Below are 22,158 nucleotides of genomic sequence, written 5' to 3'. Positions count from 1 at the left end.
AGAGAGTAAAGAGGTCTGCAGATTCTTCGCTTCCTGTGTAGAACCGGTGCTGGGCGTGAAAGGGAAATGTCTCAGTGGGCACACAGATGCAGCACGAGAAACACACCACGAGTGAGGACAGTCCTCCATGCAAGCCGCCAGGCGGGGGGGCACGGCCTCAGATGTAAACGGGTTGCTCCTGGGCCGTCAGCAGTCGGTACATGGCAGCCGGCATCGTCTTCATGTGAATCTGAGGGCAGAAACGTGCATCAGCAGGCCTGAGGCTGCGGGGTGGGGTGGGGTGTGGCTGTGTGGCTATGGCCCCCCGTTGCCCCGGGGGGGGCAGCACCTCTAACCACGGCAGGGGGCGGGGGGGAGCTCTGAAGATCGCCCCTCACCAGCCACAGGGACCTGACTGAGGCCTCCAGGAAGAGAGGGATCCACGGGCTTTCTAAAACGTGTGGGGTGGCACAGAGTGCGCAGTGAAAACCGGGGAAGCTTTGTTTCGCAGCCAAGGCAAAAGGAGAAAATCCCTTAAAAGCAAGGGAGAGTGGCAGTAGGTAGTGGCGGTGGGTCGGGACCCCTCCCCCAGGGGGTCAGGTGGCTCAGGAGGCGGGCCCTGGAACAGCCATCGCCACCTGGAGGAGGCTGGAGCCCGGAGCTGCCCCTGGAGGCCTGGTCCATCTATCAGACGTCAATCTGAGACTTCCATGGCCCAGCAGGTGTGGTGACATTAACTGGAAGAATGGACAGAACTCGGGCGGCCCCCGGGGGGAAGCCACAATAATGAGGCTGAGAGTTGAGAAGAAAAGGTGAGCAAACAACGCAGGAGAGAGTGAATCCTGTTTCTAGGAGCCGCTCTCGGTCGCCGCTAGGCAGTGGGTGACCTCTGGCCTGAGTCTGATGGTTCTGCCTGTCGAGCAGGGTTTTGAACCACAAAAGACGCTGCCTGGAAGGCCTGTGTGGGGCCGCGCAAGCGCGAGGCCGGGGTCCCCCAGGCACACCCCCACCTCAGCCCCCGCTCCTACCTCCCCCACCGCATTGGAGAGGATGTGGACGATCTTCTCGTGAGGCGTGGCCACCACGCTCTGCCCGTTGATCTCGATGATCCGATGTCCCACGCGGACGCCGCCTCTCTCGGCTATGCCCCCTCGCATGAGGCTGCAGATCTGTCAGAGCCAAAGGCCACACCGTTAACCCTCACGGCAGGATCGCATGTCGGAGACCTGGGCGGAGACAGGACTGGCTTTCCTGGACCCCTGCTCTCCGTTCTCCACGGTTACTTTGGGGCATTCCAATCTCTCGGTTTCCTTTCACAAGCGACAGGGCTCCGTGGGCGCACAGGGCCACCCGGCCGCTCCACCCCGCCCGGGGGATGTAGTACATCGCAGGAGGTCACGGCACACTGAGTTCCGACTGCCTGTCATCCCAGCTGGGTCCTGGGGAAAAGAGCTTTTTGGACCTGTCACCGAGTCACCAACGGTTTCAAACTCTCAGCCTGTGTAACGCAGGTGAATACTATTTCCCACATTCACCGCTAGGACTCAGACATCCAACTGTATAATCTGCAGCCTGCTTTTCAGGGTCACGGTTACATGAGCCAAACCCCCCTTTGGGTTTCCAAAGTGTGGCCAGCTGGCCAGGACTTGCTCCTTTTGACCTTCTCGACTTAGCAGCCCGTGTTCAAACTCACTTCCCCCCGGAAAGGACAACGGGGCTGGGTTTTGTCTCTGTGTAGCCGCACATCATGGTGTGCAGAAGCTGTGGGCCGGTGGAAATGAGCTCCCCAGGGCTTGGAGTTGGAGGGCTCGGGGCTCAGCCCTGCAGGGGAAGGCCACCCCCACTTCAAACAGAACATCAGACTTTCTCCAAAAGAGTGTGTTTTTAGTTTACAAAGTTGACATTTCACACCAGATCGTGCGTTTTTTAAATTTTTTTTTTTAACGTTTGTGTATTTTTGAGACAGAGACAGAGCATGAACGGGGGAGGGGTAGAGAGAGAGGGAGACACAGAATCCGAAGCAGGCTCCAGGCTCAGAGCCGTCAGCCCAGAACCCGACGTGGGGCTCGAACCCACAGACCGTGAGATCGTGACCTGAGCTGAAGTCGGACGCTTAACCGACTGAGTTACCCAGGCGCCCCAGATCGTGCGCCTTTTAAGCCCACATAGACAAGACCGTGGCATCGTGCGACAATGCTCTGTGACCGAGTGTGTGGACCCCGCGGAGCCCCCCACCCGGTACTCTGGGGTCAGAATGCTGCTTAGGTGCTTCCCACACTTGAGACAAAACCAAGGGACCTGCTGTTGCTATACAACAACTCTTTGTTCATAGCTGAACTTTTAAAATTATTTGCATATGAACAAAGCAAACAAGGAAATATCGGCAGATAAAAACAGGTGTCTGCCCAAAAGCGTAAGGAGTAAGTAACCCCGGCTCCCTTCCTAAGAGGAAAGTGAGGCCGCTGAGGTCCAAGGAACAGATGAAGGGGAACTTCAAAGCTACTTCAAGGGTATTTCTAAACCTTGAAACAGACTTGGAATAAAATTTTAAAAACCTACCACTCTTAATTGAGGTTTTTAAGGGGGAAAAGAATAGCGTTCTTCAATGTGGAGAGATGAAGGGAAAGAGAAGGAGAGCACATCCAAAATCTAAAAAATCAAGGTCGCAGACAGAGAACAGGATGGTCATCAGAGCCCACAATTACTGTGATTGCAGAATAAGGCAAACCAGCACAAAAAGGGAGTGATGCTGAGTATGGAGTTCCCGTGTGGAATGAAGAAAAAGTTCTAGAAAGAGACGGTCGTGACGGTTATACCACTCTGTGAATGTACTTTAATGCCACTGAACTGTATGCGTAAAAATGCTTTAGACTGAGGGGCACCCGAGTGGCTTAGTCAGTCAAGCGTCCGACTTCCGCTCAGGTCATGATCCCACAGTTTGTGGGTTCGAGCCCCGCATCGGGCTCTGTGCTGACAGCTCGGAGCCTGGAGCCTGCTTCGGATTCTGTGTCTCCCTCTCTCTCTGCCCCTCCCCCGCTCATGCTCTGTCTCTCTCTGTCTCAAAAATAAATAAATATTAAATTAAAAAAGAAAAGTATTGTTTCCGGACAGATATCCACGTGATGAAAATACTCGTCATCCCTAAAGTGCTATTCAGGTTAAAAGGGCAAGGCAGAAAACATGCACGCATCACAGCCATGGGGGCCGGGGCTCTCCCCCTGCACGGTGCCCTGGAATCACTGGGGAGCCCGCCCAGTGCTGCACACCCCTGGTGGGGGGCTGGGCAGCTCTGTAGGGGCTAACAGGTGTACCCAGGTGGTGACACAATGGCATCCCCTGGCCGGAGGGGAAGGACGCACTTGGTGACACATCCCAGACTATGTCAAGTTGGCAGCTGGGAGGCTGACCCTTGCACCATCACAGAGAGATTCAGGGCCAGGGCTCTGGGAACCACCCTTCCCTTCTCATGTGCAAGGGCACAGGATTCTCTGCCCACAGGGGCACACAGGGCCTGCCCTCACTCACTCCTCCCTCTCCTTGCTGGGTTCTCTCAGGGAACTGCCTGGCTTTAAAAAATAAAAATCTGGGGACTCTGGCTGGCTCAGTCAGTTAAGTGTTCAATAAATATATATGCAGATGAATGAATGAAAAATTTTCTCGATCTATAAAATGAGTTTTGACTAGATTTTTGAACCGTGTACTTAAATAATCGTCAAGAGGCGCCTGAGTGGCTCAGTCAGTTGAGCGTCCCACTTCAGCTCAGGTCATGATTTCATGGTTGGTGGGTTCAAGCCCCACATTGGGCTCTGTGCTGACAGCTCAGAGCCTGGAGCCTGAGTCTGACAGATTCTGTGTCTCTCTCTCTCTCTCTCCGTCCCTCCCTTGCTCATGCTCTATCTCTCTCTCAAAAACAAACATTAAAAATAAATTAAAAATAAAAGTTAAAAAACAAACACTGTGCCACAGTTTTGTCAGATCTTTGGAAGAAAGTGTGGAGCCCTACTTACGATTCCATTCTGGACGCTGAAACCCAGCTGGTAGCGGAGGTCCGGTCTCCTGATCAACACGGTCGTCACTGGAGGACACCTCACGATGTTCAGCTTGACCCGGGGCTGATTCTTCAAACCCTGAAATGTGAATGGAGCACAGTGGAGAGGGTGACCGGTGAGGCAGGCAGGAGAGATCCAAGCAGACAGCACCAAAGGCAAATGGAGTCCTAAGGAGTCCCAAGGGATCTTCCATTATTTCTGGGACTCACAAAGCAGACCCGCATACAGGCCGACCGTGCCCAAGCAGGGACAATCCACTGCTAGCCTGTACCAACTCAGGGCCCAAAGAGCTCATTGACCCCTCACACCTGTGGCCAGTGTGCTCTGTGAGCGCACAAGGCTTGTGGGAGACTTGGGGAGGCTGCTTAAGAATCAGCCCCTCTGTGTTGGCACCACGTGTGGGCACCCTACCCTCACGGTCCGTCAAAACCCGTGCAGCCGATGAAACCAGCCTGTCACTGAGCGTGGGCTCCTGCCGCCCACAGGAGCTGTCTCCTTCAGTCCCTTGACAAACTGCAGCTCTAACTATGTCCATTCTACAGAATAAGACACCGAGGCTCAGAGATCCTAAGCAACTCACCCCGCTTCGCCCGCAGCGGGATCCAACCGGACATCTGTTCTGTTTTCAAAACCAAGCATTTCGCCTACACCCTGATCCCCCCTAAAGACAACGGGACAGCATGTATCATTCATGAGTAAGGCTTGCTTGACCAAGCAGCCAGGGAGAGCAATAAAAGAATGAATTCGTGCCACCAAAGCTTCTATTCTGGCCTTGCACCGGGCCCTGTCGTCAGCTTACTTTCCTACCCGGCTCGAGTCCAGGGCTCCTAACATCTGACTTCCCCACTGCCTTTGATGGATTGCAGTTGGTCCTTTCAACGTGTGAGTTTTGACGGTGCTCAATTTAACTTCCCACCTCCAGCATCTCTGCCCGTCTCCTGGGCATTCTGAATCGCTCTGTTTTCTGCTGGGTCGGAGCCTCCCAGGGGCTGCAATTTGGGTAATGCTTGGTGCTCACACGCAGGCAGCCCTCGCCAGCCACTCTCTGTGGTTTCTGGAAGATCTCTGGGAAGCTTCTCTGGTTCACAAAGTGATGATGTCCAAGTGTAGCAGCAGCAGACGAGCTGAGAGCAGTTCTCCCCGGGCAAAGTCCGCCAGGGACTGGCCTTCTGCACGACACAGGCCTGCTGTCCACGGGCACAGGGCTCCACAGGGTTCCGATGCATCAAGCTGTGTTTCCGCCTCTGCAGCCGGGCGTCCTCAACACTCCACCCCTCCCTTCCTCCACCTCTGTCTCCACATCACCCAGATAAGTGGTGGGTGACACCCGGAGGTTCCCTCCAGCTCTAGTTCTGAGTTCACCCTTTCCACGCATTCCTTCCCTCAGCGTATTTGCCAACAATACCACGTCTCGACCATTATGCTTAAAAACACCCGTTTCTGCTCAGATCATGATCTCACAGTTGGTGAGATCGAGCCCCGCCTCGGGCTCTACGCTGACAGTGTGGATCCAGTTGGGATTCTCTCTCTCTCCTGCTCTCTACCCCTCTCCCACTCACGTTCTTTCTCTCTCAAAATGAACAAACATTAAAAAATATTAATGAAAAACCAATTTCTAAAATTAAAAATGGGCATCTTTCAGGAAGGTGGTGCTCAGATATTAATGCGCATACAGTTGACCTTTGAACAATGCAGGGGTCAGAGGCGCTGACCCCCCCCCCCCAAACTGTGCGGTTGAAAATTCACATATAACTTTTGAGTCCCCTGAAACTTAACTACTAACAGCCTACGGTGACCAGAAGGCTTACCAATAACATTAACAACACATATCTTGTAAATGGATTATACACTGTGTTATTATAATAAAGTAGGCTAGAGAGAAAGCAAAGGTTGTTAGGAAAATCACAAGTTAGAAAATACATTTCCAGGACTGTGCTGTATTTATTGAAAAACACCTGTGATAAATGGGCCCGTGTAATTCGAGCCCGTGTTGCTCAAGTGCGTGTCTCTCTCCCTCCGGTGCCTCGTCTTTCTCACCCACTTGACTAGTCAATATTTACTGATCACTCCCCGCGTGCCAAGGCTGGTGTTAGGCAGCAGGGAGGGCTGCAGGCACACGCAGGGCAACCAGAGGGGCTGGCCCCCCTTCCCGCCCTCCACAATCACACAGCAGGAGACCAGGAATTTGTTGGAACCAGAGGGAAGTATGCCCCCAAAACGAGCACACAGAATTCCAGCTTCAGACAGTGCCACCAGCTTTGAGTGCTTACACCTGTGCACCTCTGGGGTGACGCAGGTGTGCATGTGACGCTCAGAGAGCACACCCTGAAAAGCCAGAGGAGGACTCTATTTTCTCAATTACCCCAAAAAAGCTCACATCGCTCCAGCGGGTTCCTTTTTCGTGTGCGTGAATTGACTGAAGAGGCCTGATTTGTCCTTCAGTGAACGAAGTTCTAGACTGAGGAAATGTGCTGCCAGATGAGGCTTAAAGAGGCGGCAATTTGGAGAAGAGACGGCAATTTGGAGTAGCCGGAGAACGCCACTGCTCCGCCGTTCCCCATCAGTGCTCCAAGTTGGGTCCCATTAACTTGGATTTCTGAGCTGCCATTTGAGAGGAGATGCCAATTAAATAAGCGGTCATTGTGTCCCCATGACAGCAGTGGAATGCTATAGCAAATTAAGAAATACTGTGGGAGAGGAAGGGGAAGGGAGAGGGGAGAGGGGAAGGGAGGAGACAGAAGCCAGAATCGTCTCTATAGTAACAGGAAAGCAGGACCATGATCCTGTGGAAGGGAGAGGAAAGCAGTGCTCTAGTTTGAAAAAGAAAAAATAATCAGGAGGGCAGGACCACAGAGGCAAGGAACTGCCTAAGGAACTGGCAGGAACAAGGCAAGGAACTGACTGCTAACAAGCTTTGCCTACCAACACTTACGCCTTAGGAATTAGGACAGGTGAAACAGGTGCTAGGGAAGAAAGCAATGAAAAGGATTCATTACCTCTAACTCTTTTCTAGAAATGTTTCTATTTTCCTATAACTGGGGGTGGCGGTGGGGGAAGTCAACATGCGTTAAAGTGGAAAGACACAGAATACATGGTGTAGACCCTTGTTTCTCAAAGGGCTTTGGGAGACTGGTGACGTCATCACCTGCCAGCTTGCTGAGGGAGAATCCCACCGCAGACACGTGCAATCTGCATTTCAACAACAGCCCCACGGCTTTCAATTCAAAGTTTTCTAAGCCGTGAACTATCCATCTATGGATCCGTCGGGATGAGAGCTGCTAACTTCACTGCAAGGTGCACTGGCACAACAGTGAAATGAGCTACCGACCAGAAGCCCTGAAGAAGCCCAGAATATTCCCCTGAGCTGGCCCCACAGGTGGGGTGGGGCAGTGTGATCATGTGCTTAGGTGGAGGCAAAAGAGGTATGCTGTCTAAGGACTTTTTTAAAATTTAAAAAAGATTTCATTTTTTGAGAGAGAGGGTGCCAGTGAGCAAAGAGCAAAGAGAGAGGGAGAATCCCACGAGGGAGGGAGGGAGGGAGGGAGAGAGAGAGAGAGAGAGGGAGGGAGAGAGAGAGAAGCAGGGCTTCCCCAAAGCAGGGCTCGAACTCACAAACCCTGTGATCATGACCTGAGCCAAAGTCAGATGCTTAACTGACTGAGCCACCCAGGCGCCCCTGTCTAGGGAATTTTAAAACAATATGACAACGCACAGAAAGTCTGCATTTGGTGCTGGCAATCCTAGCTGAAGTCAGTGGTAAAGTTCTCGTCCCAGGCAGGATGGACCACTCGCATCTCTCTGCTTGACAAAGCAGCACATCTCAGGGCACCGAGGACGGTAGGCTGTGTCCTGGCTGGACCTGCCGGCTACGTCCTCGTCTGCTGAAGGCGGCCCTGGAGGCACTGGTTTTCTTGCTCTGCCTCTTCAGCAGTGATATCGTGTGGCCTTTGAATTCTGATTCCACAGAGACTCCATTTACAGACATCAAAGATCAGCTCCCGGTGCAAACAAACCTTCTCCCCGTAAGAAATTGCTTCCAGGGTGCTCTGATTGTTCGCGGAGCAAGCTTTGTGTCTACCTTGATGAGAGAGAGAAGATGAGTCCTTGTGGGGCCCCTGCGCCTGGCACTGGCCTTGGGGTCTCAGCCTCCCTCATCTGGTCTGCCTTCTTACATCTGGATGCAGCTGTCTGCAGGAGAAACCTGGGCAGGTCATCTGCACCCTGGGGGTCTCTGATGGCTTGTCTGTGAACCAGGTGCCCATGAGGGAGGGGCGCTGGCTGTCACGAGGAGGGAGGGAGGGAATGAAGGTGGGCGCCGCCTGGCACGGGCAGGAAGCCTCAGGAAGCTCCTCCTCCGTATTCTCTCCCTCTTCTGGCTCCTCCTCCCCAAACGTTTCCAGGCCCAGATCCACTCCCCATGCTCCCTCACCCACCTCCCTCTCTCTGAATGGATCCCCTCCCCCACCTCTGAACCCCTGCACTCCCAAGACAGGCTTTCTCCGCCTTTGCACTTGGGCTCATTCTCCGCATGGGGCTGGGTGTCTGGCACCATCCTGCACCTCTACCCACGAGATGCTACAGCATCTCCTTCTCCCAGTTCTCTCAACCTAAACTGTCTCCGGACCCTGCCAAGCTTCTCCTGAGGAAGGAGGTGTGTGTCAAGATCCTCGGCCGAGAACCACTGCCTCAGGGGCTGAGTGATATCAAGGGGGCTGAGTGACCTGGACCCACCACTGATGAGTGATTACATGACTTTTCTGTGCCTCAGTTTCCTTACTTGCACAACGGGCATGACAATAGTACCTGCCCTACAGAAGGCTGCCATGAGGGTTCCGCGAGCAAACGCGCACATTCTCATAATGGTGCCAGGGACACAGCGCTCAGCTGCCTTTAGCTACCCGTTCTTTCCTTCACATCTCTCCAGCAAGATCAAGTTCCTGGGTGCAGAATGTATATCGTGTGTGTCTGGTTCCCATGGCCCCTCAGGGGTTTTCATGCACGCACAGTGTTAAACAAGTCATTTGCTCACTAGTATGAAAGGGTATCCGTGAACCTTGACACGTGTGAGTTGCCAAACGTGGGTGGGTCCTGTGTCCCCGCTCCAAGCCCCCAGACCCCTGGTCTCTCCACGGTACCACACCACTACATCAGCCTTCCCTGGCTGTGCTCAGGCTTGTCTCCACCGGCTGCAAAGCCAGCCCAGTGCCCATCAAGTCAAGCAGCAACTCCAGAAGGCCGTTTCCCTTTATGTTATCCACCCGCCTAGATCTTACCCCTCCCTTCCAAGCCCACCTTAAAAATCAGAAAGAATTCTCCTCCCTCTGCGTGTGTGCAGCATTTCTCCTCTCTGTTGCCATTAGGCCCACCGAACCCTTTCAGTGATAAATTAGCCTCCACAGAAGTGCTGATATTCTGCTTCTCCAAAGTTCAGCTCTGCCTAACGGAGGCCCAATTAAACATTCATGAGTGAATATGCACGTTCAAGGTAGGGTCTTTTTATATATATATATATATAAAATATATATAGACATAATATATATATAATATAGACATAATATAAACATAATATATATAATATATAATATATAATATATATACTATATAATATATATACTATATATACAATATATATACTATATATACTATATATGTACTATATATGTACTATATATATACTATATATAATATATAAATACATATAAACATATATATAAACATAAACATATATATACATACATATATAAATATATATGTGTATGTGTATATATACATACACATATATACACATATATATATATTAAAGGTAGGGTCTTTTTTTATATATATATATATATATATATATATATATATATATATATATATATATTTTTTTTTTTTTTTTTAAAGTAAGCTCTAACCCAGCATGGGGCTTGAAATCAAGATCCTGAGACCGAGAGTCCCATGCTCTACTGACTGAGCCAGCCAGGCGCCCCAAGGTTCTTTAATCTTTAATGTATGTTAAGAAGGGGTAGAGAATTTATTCAAGTCTAAGATGTAACAAAAAGAAATTAAATGAGGTCAAAGAGGACTATTTTTTCTCTGCGAATGATAATCTGTGGAGAAATCAGAATATATCTGTTTCACTAAAAACGAAGAGGCACCCCTCTCTGTGTCCTAGACGCTTAATTTGACTTCCCACCCTCTGACTGCCCAGCCATGGATGTTGGCTTTTGTGATTTTATTTCGAATAACCATTATGTGAATTCATTCACTCTCGCAGCCCACATACATGCACACACACACACACACACACACACACACACACAGCTATGTTCTAGGTCACAGGCCTTCAGGAAACCTCGAGGGATGAAACAAAGTCATAGAACCCAGTCTGCCTGTGGTGTCACAGTGCTTGGCTTGGAGCTGGGGTCTCTAGATACTGAGGTGAAGGAGAAATGTTCCTACTGGCCATGCAATCAGCAAGTTCCAATGTGCTCGAGAAACTACATACGGATGGTTCACTTCTTACAAGAAAATCTAATTTCTTCCTCTCACATATTCCTATTAAAGTTTCATGTGAGTAGCTCTTCTCAGCCTTGAGCAAGAGTGTCTGTTCAGGTTGAACGAGAAGGAATGACATTCACATGTAAGAAGGAACACACGGGCCGTACCAGGAGGTCCCCCGCTTCTCACAGCACCTGGCACGTGTGGATCATGTTACATAAGCTCTGGGGGTGGGGGGCATGCTCACTTGGATCCCAGCCACGGCCACTGTGAAGGAAACCGTGCTCTCAGACCTGAAGCATTTCCATGATTTGTAACAGGGATGGCCAATCACCTCAAGTATATCTAGCGGATTATCAGTGATTATCTGGATTACTGGGCTGTGGAACTTTGGTGGAGGCTGGGTGCAGGCTTAGGGGAATAGAGTGCTGTGACTGATTAGTGATGCCTGCGACGGCACAGACAAGAGAGTGGTGTTATGCGAGTCAAATAGACAGTCTTTGATCAAAAAATGATTTCAGGGAGGAGCCTGTTAAGAGCCTGAGGGCAAGCCCATGCCTTTTGTGTTTGCGTCCTCCTCTGTGCCAGACCCTCAGTTTATGTTCATAGTGCTAATGGCTGAAATACAGTCATACTTCATCCTCTGGGTTTTCCCATTTCCAGGTACCTTAATAATGCTCTGGCAGGTGGACAGAGGTAAGCCCACCAGGCTGGTGCCATTTATGGACATGATCTGGTCCCCAATATTCAGCTTCCCCGATTTCTCGGCGGGGCCTCCATGCATCATGTTGGCGATGATCACCGTTGGCAAGATGGACCCCCAGCCAGACTCCACAATCACTACACCCAGGATTTCTCCTTTCTGCTTCTCTATGAAGACCTGAAAGGGAAGGAAAAAACAAAACGACAACACTTAGAAAGCCTGAATCAGTAACCCCAGGGTAGTGACACAAATCAAAACTTTTCCCCACTTCCTATCTGGACTCAAGAAAGACATTTCCCTCGGGTGCCTGGGTGGCTTAGCCGGTTAAGCATCTGACTTCGGCTCAGGTCGTGATCTCACAGTTTGTGAATTTGAGCTCTGAATCCAGGTCTGTGCTGGTATCTCAGAGCCTGGAGCCTGCTTCAGAATCTGTCCCTCTCTCTGCCCCTCCCCCGCTCATGCTGTCTCTCTCTCTCAAAAATAAAAAACATTACAAAAAAAAAAAAGGAAGACATTTCCCTGAGGTTCCAACCCAAATGAGCCCTGTCTTCTCTTGAATCCATGGCATTTGGTAAGAAACACAGGTCCATATGATTTCTTATAATTCTCATGCCACATAAGCAATCTTGTCTTTGGCAATATAAACACAAAGAGCACCGGGTGCTTTTTTCTGTAGTCCCCAGGGAGGGGGAAAGAGGCTGTGTAGGTGGGGACTTCGGTGGCGCCTTATGGTTTCCGGAAATAGCTTTTGGGTCCTATACACCGGCTGCCCTAATCCCCAGTGTTTCACAAGTTCTCTCCAACACTGAAGATTCTTGTGTTAAAAATAAATAAATAGACATTATAGACATTCTCTCTTTGCAAGGAGAAAACTGAGGACGAAGGGGAAAAAAAATGATGCTAAGCTCATCTCCACCGAAAGGTTGGTCGAGGAAGTGGGAAAGTCGTATTTTAGATGGGCATAATTGCTTCCTAGGCAGGGCAGAGAAGACAGGAGTCAGTGTTGGTTATCTGCAGTCTCATAAGACTTGTGGACACACTACCAAGGGGCAAGTCACGTTCTGGAAGTATCTGACAAAGAGAATGTGTATTTATTTATTCAGATTCGCAGATACACACACACACACACACACACACACACACACACACACACACACAGTGGTGGCGGCTGCTGGGCCCTGACAAAGGCTCCTCACAGGCTCACGTCCCTTCTCCTGGCTGCCGAAGCCCACAGCTGGCCGCTTCTCTGGAGAGCTGCCCAGCGGGACACATTCCCTATGACGGGCTGTTCAGTTGTGTCCTCCTCGAAATTCATATTCTCCAGTATCACAGTATGACCTTATCTGGGGGCGCCTGGGTGGCTCAGTCAGTTAAGCATCTAACTTCAGCTCAGGTCATGATCTCACAGTTTGGTATGTGAGTTCAAGCCCCGTGTCCGGCTCTGTGCTGACAGCTCTGAGCCTGGAGCCTGCTTCGGATTCTGTGTGTGTGTGCCTCTCTCTCTCTGCCCCTCCTCCACTCACGTTCTGTCTCTGTCTCAAAAATAAATGAACGTTAAAAATAATAAATAAATTTAAAAGAATACGACCTTATTTGGATACAGAATCTTTGCAGAGGCAATCAAGTTAAAATGAGGTCATTAGGGTGGGCCCTAATTCAGTATGACTGGTGTCCTTACAGGAGGGGTAAGTTTGGACACAGACACACACGCACATAGGGGAAGATGATGTACAGACACAGGGATAAGACAGTCATTTCCAAGCCAAGGTGAGGGGTCTGGGACCCACCCTTCCCCCACAGCTCTCAGGAGGAACCGACCCTACGGACAACTTGATTTTGGACCGCTAGCCTCCAGAACTTTGACGTTTTTTTGTTGAAGAAACCCAGTCTGAAGTACTCTGTTAAGGCAGCCCGAATACACGGATCCACCCTCCTCCAATCTTGGTCAGTCAACGACTGACCAACACAGGGTACAAATGTCTGCCAAATCCTTTGGCCCAAGGTGGGACAAGTCTTCCCTGTGACCCAGAGCTTCCTCTGGATCAGAATGAAGCTCATCTCCAGCAAGGCCACATTTCTCTAAGCTTAGCGTCCCTACCACCCTGCTGCCCACACTCACTTTTTCCTGAGTGCCCTCTCTCCCCAAATCCCTTGAACAAGAATCCCTGCCTCAGGCTCTGCTTCTAGGGAACAGAGGACACCAAACCTACATCGGTCGATAAAAAGATCACTTTCAAATACAGTACTTTGTATCTCCTTGGGGAAGCCGAGCCCCTGGACTAGACTTTGAAGACACCCAGTTCCGACCTGAGCCCTGGGGGGGCCTCTTCCACACAGACCCCATGTTCCAGCCATGCTCTCTCATTCATGGCCTCCCAGACAGCTTCAGGCTTCTGTACTTTGGCCCAGCTCTCTGCAGTCTTTTACACTTTCCAAAGAATACCCAGACCTCCAGCCCAGCTCCAATGGCTGCATTTTCCTCCAGACATTCCTGCAAAGCTCTGTCTGAAGCAACAGGCCGCCCCTGGAGGAGCACAGAGTCTGTCACCTGAGACCCGACATCTGCTCCATTCTCACAGTGGTCTCTGACCAGTGCTTGTGCTCAGTACCATCACGAAACTTTTCTGTGCCATTTCTGAGATGGTGGGCTTGGGAAGGCGGGGAACGGGTCCTGTTCACCTCTGGGAACCCACCCCAACCCTCGTTCAGGACTGCCCGGAGCAGAGGACGGTCCACCTTGGTGACAGGCCCTCACGAGAGGGGAGCAGGAGTCGGGCCTGAGTCCCCGGCAACGTCCCGCCGATGACGCGCTCCTCCCTCAACCGTCCCACCTTCCCTCCCCGGCAGGGCTGCCCCCACACTCCTGGGGCTCCTGCCCCTCCGGCCGAGCTCGGAGAAATACCTACATCTTTGCAGTTTTCCGACTTGGAGAAGTGGATGAGGTCGTCGTTGTACATGTCCTGGGTGTTGAGCAGGTCACTGTACTCCTTCTGGCTGAGGTCTTCAGGGTTAATCCCGTTGGCCCTGAGGAATTCCTGGTATGCCACGCTGAAGGCCTGCCCGATGGACTGTGCGATCAGCTGGGCCTGGACGGTAGCCGGAGAGGGAAGACAGAGGTCAACGAGCAAGCCCTGCTGGCGAAAGTGCCTGGGTCCCTGCAGGACCGGGAGCCCCAGGCATCAGCCGGGCCGGTGGGTCGACACGCGGCACCAACCCCCGCGAGGGGCCGTTCCCAGAATGACTAGGGACGTGTCTTACTATGATAGTGATCACAAGGGAGCCGCCAGCATCCAGTGGACAGGAGTCAGGGCTGCCGGACCCACTGCCACGAAGAGGACAGTCCTGCCCAAAGATGAGCCACTCTATACCCTGAACAACCCCCTAGCCCACCGGACGCTCGTACCCATGGACCACCCAGATCAAACCATCTGAGTCCAGGGTGGCACTTCAACTTATGTAGAACACAAAGGCATTAACTGCACGGTTCTAGTTCATGTGGAAGGTTCCGAGCACACAGCTGCTATGTTAAGTGAGAGAAGAGGATGACTGCTTCGTCCGGCATCTTCCCCAAGACGTAAGCTTCAAGATTTTGGAACATCATTAGCAGCAACGCTATCGGTGGTTATCTGGGTGGCCAGCAAATCACATCACCAGCAGCCTGTGTATTTGCTGCACACTGAGGGGATTCTGCATGAGGGTGGGGCCCGTCTACACGTCCATGTTCCTACTGAGCTCTCAATTCAAAATGTCAAATAAGAAGGGTTTCCAATATTCAGTGAAACGCTATGTCGGCATAAGCATGGGATGGCTCTGCTATTCCTTCTGGAATGGCCGGGCCTGAGCGTCGACATGCTGTAGTAAGTACAATTTTATTTGGGCTTGCTTTCCTTTAATTTTCCTTTGTATTACATTTATGGCCACGCTTTAGTCTGTGGACACATTTTCAAAGGGGGAGGTTCTATTACCTATGAATTTTATTTCAGGACGGTAACGGGGCACCACAAAACATCTGTTGTAGGAAGGGGGTTCTGGGTCCCGCGGAGTTGTAAACCCTGATCGAGCCCAACCCGTAGTGTCCAGGTGAGGAGACTGAGGCCCAGAGACGTGAAGGAACTTGCTCAAGGTCACACAGCTCACGGGGCAGGAACTGTGCTTCTGTAGGTTCTTTCTCGGCAGCCTCTCCCTGCATTAATTCACCCACGCTATGAATTCAGCTCGCTGGCCGCCACCAGCATTTCTCACACGCCTGTGCTTCATTCGGCACTAGCCAAGGACCGTGACAGCAGTCCTCGCCTCTAGCCTGTGACTGACGGGAGCACGATAGTGCCACGGGCCCTCATCCTGAGCTCTCGAGACCACGTTTCAGAATTTAGCAAATTTTGGATTTTAGAAAGGCAACAGGGTGCATGTATCACACACGGTCTAAAAACCCCATCGGAACCCGGGGAATTGCCCTGTAGCCAACAGTAATAGTCCTGCAGCAAAATGGCGAAGATTCATGGTAAGCTGGAAAAATCCTAGACATGGTCTCATGGCAGTCCCGGATGGGCTTATCAGCCAATGGACTACAAAAACCCCTTTTGCTTCTCGAAGCCCTTTAGACTTGGGAACTATGGGTCTGTTTCATCGCCCCCGTTGGACAGGCAGGGAACAGAGGCTGAGAGGTGAAGGTAGCAGTTTAGCTAAAAGCAGCTGATGAACACTGAAATCGGAACCTCCTATGGTGGCTGGCTGTAGGCAAAGAAATGCTTCACTTTTCTCACTCTGTGAATCTCGTGACTTCACACGCACGAGTCATGAACAACGAGGACCGCCACCCCGTGTCCTGAGTAAAACGGGGAGCGAGGCATCACTACAGGCACGAGAGGCACATGTGGACGGATGACCTGAAAAACGGCAGCACGCGTGCCATTACTGACGGAGGCCCCTGGCAGACGCACAGGCTGCTGCTGTGTGCGCGCTGTCTCCCGGGGCCGCACGGCAGCCCGTGGGGGAGATGCTGTCGTTTTGCACAAGCTCGGGGGCCTCACAGCCTGTAGGCGGAGGCAGGATCCAGACCCAGCTTTCTTGGCTCTGGAGTCAATGCTCTTCTGTCCTTTGCTTCAGAAGCAAAGGGGGTAAAAGTAAGATTGCCGGGTCCGCTCTTATCACACCTCTTGCTTCCTCATTCCTTTCATCATCTTCCCAGATGGGAGCCTGCACAAAAAGGGACCCCCTCCTTAGGAGCTCAGAGCCATCTGGGGGCAGCAGAGCATCACGTGGGCATCCACATGCCTGGGCGGGGGGGGGGGGTGCAGAGCTAACTCCACCTTTCCAGCCTGCCTGCAGGACACACGAGCCTTAAGCTTCCAAGTATCACTTCCGAAACTTTGAGAAACTTCCAGAACTCATTTTCTCCCCATCTGCATGCTTGGCCTCCAGCTTTCAAGGAATACCAGGGAGGATGACTGCCTTCTCAGCGATCTCGTCCCGGGGGGCTGTATTCTAGGGAACCAGACCAGCGGATGAGGGTGCAGAGAGCGTGAGCGTCTCCACTCCCTGTGGCTGAAGCCCCGGGGAAGAACAGCTGGCCTTGGACTCCTAACTTCTTGCAGGAAGGCAATTTACTGCAGCTAGATGAATACCCTCCTGGAGAAAAATGGCCTCATTTAAGGAGCCAAGGCTCCCACAGGCAATTTTCTTTAGCTACGGGCTCTCTGCTCAACATGAGTAACAGTGTTTATGCCGCTGTGGCGGGAGGAAAATCAGCACAATGATGCGGACACGGCCCCACTGGGGGGGGGGGGGGCTCTATGGTTCCAGACCTTCATCACGGGGCCATGGCCCCTGGCCCTGAAGGGAGCTTCTAAGACCTGCCAAGCTTGAGGAGAAGCCAGATGCCTACGAAGCTTGAAGCCCAGAGGCCTCCCCAGCAGTTCCAGGGATGCCTGGGGGAAGAAGGCCCAAGGGAGGAAGGGGCCCTGCCTCTGCGGTGAATGAATTTTCTCCGTTGACTGTGATGCCTGGGAAGATGGGGGTTAGGACTCACTGGCTTGGTGACAGGAGGAGCTGCTGGTTTTCGTGAGGACGGAGAGCTGGCAGGCGGTGCTCCAGCCGCTGGCGGGGGCGGGGAGGTAGGAGCAGGAATCCTAACTGTCCTGTGGTCTAGAGGGCGATGCTACACAACCGAGAATGATCCTCCCCAAATGCCCTCATGCCCAGGAGACATGCGCTTGGGTCCCTCATGGGTCTGACTGCTTTCCTTCTCCTCTTTCCCCTCATTCTAAGCCATCCTCAAACTATACCAGCGGGCCCCTACCTCAGGGCCTTTGCACTTGCTCTTTTCTTAGTCTCAGTTGAGGCAGGTCTCTCTTCAAATGTCACCTCCTCAGAGAAGGCTCCGTTGATTATCCTACCTGAAATAGCTCCTGTCCCGGCTTTATTTTTCCTTACAGAACTTCTGGCTATCTAGCTTAAGTACATTTATCTATTTATTTTCTATCTCCCTATGAGCATCATACCGAATACCTTGTCTGTTTATTCAGCCTTGTATCCCTAAAACAGTGCTTGACACATAGTAGGCGCTCAACAAATATGTGCTTCATGTATGATTGAGACTGACTCAGGCTCTGAGAAAGAGAGAGAATCTGGCCCACCCAAAGGCAGCCCAGGTCACCCAGCGGGGAGATCCGGGGAGGCATCCTTACATCCTCAGACTCAAAGACGTGGCATATCATCTTGTACTGCCTTTTTCCATCCTGGGATGGGTGGGAGGCTTCCACATTCTCCTGGGAGTTGGAGCGGGGCATCCGCCTGCGGGCCATCAGTACGACGATGTTCCCGATGTCCGCTATATAGGAAATGGTCCTCAGAGGGTGGTCCATCATCGTCTCCTGGAGGGCATAAGGGAGAGGATGCTGAGTCCAGAGCAGCGTCTAATGGCCCATGAAAGAGTCTGTCACCCCACAGCCCGGCCAAGTGCAGTCCCCGTGTGGCAGGTGGGGGCTGGGGGCTGGGTTCAAAGGCTGCTCCCAGATTTACATGCACCCACTCAGGCCTGGGGGCAGTTCCCTGGACTAACAGTGACCCAGATCAAGAGGGGGTCTGTGGTACGTGAAATAAACGTTCAGTCGTTTTACAACCAGTAGAGTCTCTGGTGGAGAGGTTAAAAGAATAAAATACCCACATGTGACGGTTGCATTGTGCGTGCGTGCGTGTGTGTGTACGTGTGATTTTAAACAAAATTTCGTAAAAGGCGAATCTGTTCAAGGTCACGAATCTTCTCGTGAAAACTTATGAGAAGGATTTGCAAACAGCATCCATGGCTTATTTTTTCCTTAGATCTTCAAGGAAACGGTCCCAGAGCACCACGGCCCCCTCCCCCGCAGCGGGCGCCGCAGACACAGCCTTCTAGCTTGTTTGGAAGCCAGCAGCTAAGGACAGGGGACCTACGGACACGGGCACAGGCTGGGAGCGGCCACGCTGGGAACTTCACCCCGGGAAAGGTGGCCGGCCAGCTAATACCTGTGTGTCGGCATTCAGTACTTTGATTCTCTGGGTAGAAATGAAGAGATCCACCTCGGTCATCGGCTGAGATTCCCCTTCGGGAGCCTGAGAAGAAAGATGCACCAAGGGAAAGCTTAACGCCTCACCCCGACTCGAGGGCACGGGAGCAAGGTTAGCTCACACACAGAGGCACTGAGACACAGTCACCAGAACGGCAGGGCTGACTCCCGATTGCGACCGCCAAAGCAGAAGGGACCACAGAGGACGGACTCACAGACGAGGGTGAGCGTTGCCGGTTAAGGGGGAAGACGCCCAGTCCCCTCTGCTTCTCCCCCTACAGAAGAAGGGTGTGACTCTGGGAACGATGGTCGTGAACTGCCCTTTCTACAAGGCTTTTGGAGCCCAACAGATTGGAGAGTAAGGGCAAGTGACCCACACCCCGAGACCTTGGAGCAGTCAGAGTGGCTGCCCCTGTTCAAGTGATGGGGGACAATGTTTAGAGCAGGAGCAAAGTCATTTGGATGCAGTTCTGGTAAAAGGGTCTTCACATTCGCACACCATCACAGCGACACAGAAGCCGTACCCACTCCTGAAGCCACCCCATTAAGAAGGAGCCCCAGATGCCTCAACACCCCATAGGTAGCCCACAAGCACCTAGAAGCTCGATAACCAAACAAGCACATCCGTCTCGTTCACTTAGGGTTTAAGTCCGCACAGTGTGGTTATTAGCGAGTTTTCTTTTTTGCATCCAGCAATCTGACAAATCCACAAGTCAAACGTGACTGTAATTGAACAGACCCAAGTCCCTGCCACATTAATGCTCCTGAAGGGTGGGAACTTTCACACTCCTGTAGGATTCATTTAGCATCTCCAATCCGCTGCCTGTTGTCTCTCTGATGTGAAATGGCTCATGAGCAACAGAAAACAGCCACTTTGGGCAACTCAGTTTTGAGAAACGTTGGCTAATGGGGCGGTTCAAAAAGAAATCTGAACGAAAACTTGCTGGATGCAGAAAACAAAAACACAAAATAATAAAAAGGCAAAACATAAATAAATGAAAAGAACAGGCATAACACCAAGCTGATGACGTTATTTGTACTGCACCTTCTTTCTGCTTTTGGCTAATTTCTGGGCCATCTGCTTAGCATGGAAACAGAGACAGGAGAACAGTTAGAAAAGAATTTGCAGAGACTCAAAGCCAAAAAGGGAATTGACAAACTAGTATCAATAGTGCATAAAGCATTTCTGTGTCAGGAGAACTGACTTTAAAAAAATCCTGGTCTACAGACAATCAATTTCCTAACTCACGATTTCGTAGGTGGCAGGGGCCGTAGGAGGAAGGAAATGGATTGAGGTGCTTTTTCTATGTAACTGTAATTGATGCTTTCAAAGAACCAACTTGGTTCTGTTGATTTTCTTTATAGTACGCCTGTTGGCTACTTCCTTGATTTCAACCTACATCTGAATTTCCTTTTACTTTCTTTGGATTACATTTGATTTCTTTTTTTTCTAGCTTCCTGAGATGAAAATTTAAAGGACAGATCTTTAAACTTGTTTTTGCCCCAATACATTCATTTAAAGCTGTGAATCTCCCTCCAAGCACTGCATTAGCTGTATCCACAAATTTGTCATATTCCAATCTAATTATCCCTTCAAAATGTTTTCTAATTTCCACCGTGAGTTTTCCCTTGAACTTTGGATTAGAGTTGTGTGATTAATTTTAATACATTTGGGGATTTTCTAGTTTTCTTTTTGTTACTTATTTCTGAATTAATTCCACTGTGGTCAGAGAACATACTGAATTGTGCTGGGTTCTTAGCCCTATGATCCAGAACATGACTGACTGTGGTGAATGTCAGGTGACTCCAAAAGATGCATTCTTCAGTTGTTGGGAATAGTGTTCTACCAATATCAATGAGGTCAATTAGGTTGGTTAAGGGTACAGTTTAAATCTTCTGTGTGCTGCCTGATATTTTTGTTTGTTCTAAAGTTTACTGAGAGAGGTGTGTTAAAATCTCCAGCTGTTACTATGGATTTGTCCCTCTCTCCTTTTGGTTCTGCTAATATTTGCTTTATCTGTTTTATATCTGTGTTATAAGGTACATACAGATTTAAGGTACTTGCGTCTTTCTGTTGGATTCATCTTTTTATTGTTCATCTCTAGTAATAATTCTTGCCTTAAATTTGTGTACTATTAATGCAGCCTATTCCTAACTAGAAATAGATTAACATTCGTCCCCCCACCTTTTCTCATAAGTAAAAGAGAACACAGTTGATTAAAAAAGAGAGACAGACTGCAGCCAGGTTGTCTAAAGCTGAATCCCCGCGCTGCGACCTACTAGCTGCGTGACTTGGAGCGAGCCGCTTCGTGTCTCTGTGCCTCAGTTTCCTCATCTGTGAAATGAGGATAAAAACAGTATCTACCACATCGGGCTGTTGTGAGGATAACATAAATGTGTGCAAAGCTCTTAGAACAGTGTCTGGTGCGTTACGAGCGCTACATTTGTGTTGGATGTTACAGGATTACAATTTACCTACGTCAGAATGTAATTTCTTGGCTCTTGGTAAGGCTTGCTGGATATACACAGATCCTGTACAAATAATGGTGAGTCAATGGCCAAACCACGCACGCTGTTGTGGTGATGGGGGTGGGTGGAGGACTGTCTGCTCTCTCATACTCCTTCGTACTCACCTGGGGAAAAGCCCTTTTGTTCCCAGCAGCACGTCTCTAGTTCATTAATGAGTCAAACGGGGGTGTCTGTTCGATCTCACTGGAGAGAAACCAGATGAGTCGGCCATCCAAACACCAAGTACCTCATCTCTGGTGCAGCCAGGAAACTAGGGCAGCCCTCCTCACCCCCCTCCCCCCCACAGCTCCTCCTGGTGGCCATGAATTCATGGTGAACAGTCTGCTCTGGCAAAGTCAGAAGGCAGCAAGCGCAAGGGGGTATCGTAACTGCTGCGTGCGATGGTGGACGTGTGTCCGCGTCTGAGGAGTGGCCCTGTGCTGATGCTCCGCCAGACCGTGCAGATTTCTAGGTGGGATCCGACAGTCCCATGGGGGGGGGGGGGTGTTCTCATCTGCATCGGCTGCCATCCTCAGGATAAATGACCACTGTGAGATCCTCACGTGCATGTGTTTGTTCTACCACTTTCCCTGAAATTATCTGGCCGGCATGTAAGAATTTGTGATATTCTCGATACCAAAACCTAACAGCTGTGGGACGGGTCAACGTTCTTCGCTGTAAGGAGCAGGGATCTGAAAGGGTCCTCCTCTCAGAGGAAACTAAGTCTGCTGCCAATGGAACAACCACATTTTTTTTTTTAACTGGGATGGTTGATGAAGAAAGAGAATCCAAATGGCCAACCAAGTTTCATGAAAGGCATCCTGAGATAATTTCTATGAAGCGAAGGAGATTTTATGCACCTAAAGCAATACCAGGTGCTCAACCACATGTG

General features: G+C 50.7%; 1 protein-coding gene across 5 annotated transcripts in view; it reads right to left on the bottom strand.

The window, feature by feature from the left end:
* Window positions 1–6: 6 nt before the first annotated feature.
* The window catches only part of APBA1 (amyloid beta precursor protein binding family A member 1), a 203,147-nt gene continuing 180,995 nt past the window's right edge, over window positions 7–22,158 (bottom strand). For 3 of the 5 annotated variants that reach the window (XM_047829175.1, XM_047829174.1, XM_047829179.1), the window contains 8 exons: window positions 19,804–19,839; window positions 18,718–18,804; window positions 17,901–18,086; window positions 14,121–14,300; window positions 11,179–11,391; window positions 3,987–4,106; window positions 1,008–1,148; window positions 7–229 (listed from right to left, as the gene is read on the bottom strand). In XM_047829175.1, the coding sequence (XP_047685131.1) occupies window positions 158–229; window positions 1,008–1,148; window positions 3,987–4,106; window positions 11,179–11,391; window positions 14,121–14,300; window positions 17,901–18,086; window positions 18,718–18,804; window positions 19,804–19,839 (1,035 nt within the window). In that variant the 3' untranslated portion in view covers window positions 7–157. The remainder of the gene's footprint in view (window positions 230–1,007; window positions 1,149–3,986; window positions 4,107–11,178; window positions 11,392–14,120; window positions 14,301–17,900; window positions 18,087–18,717; window positions 18,805–19,803; window positions 19,840–22,158) is intronic. The other 2 variants (XM_047829176.1, XM_047829178.1) reach the window with 2 other exon arrangements.

This window comes from Prionailurus viverrinus, chromosome D4 (genome assembly GCF_022837055.1).
Source record: "Prionailurus viverrinus isolate Anna chromosome D4, UM_Priviv_1.0, whole genome shotgun sequence".
Lineage (NCBI taxonomy): Eukaryota > Metazoa > Chordata > Mammalia > Carnivora > Felidae > Prionailurus > Prionailurus viverrinus.
The sequence above is the reverse complement of the archived record's forward strand: the minus strand, read 5'-3'. Positions and strand labels throughout refer to the sequence as shown.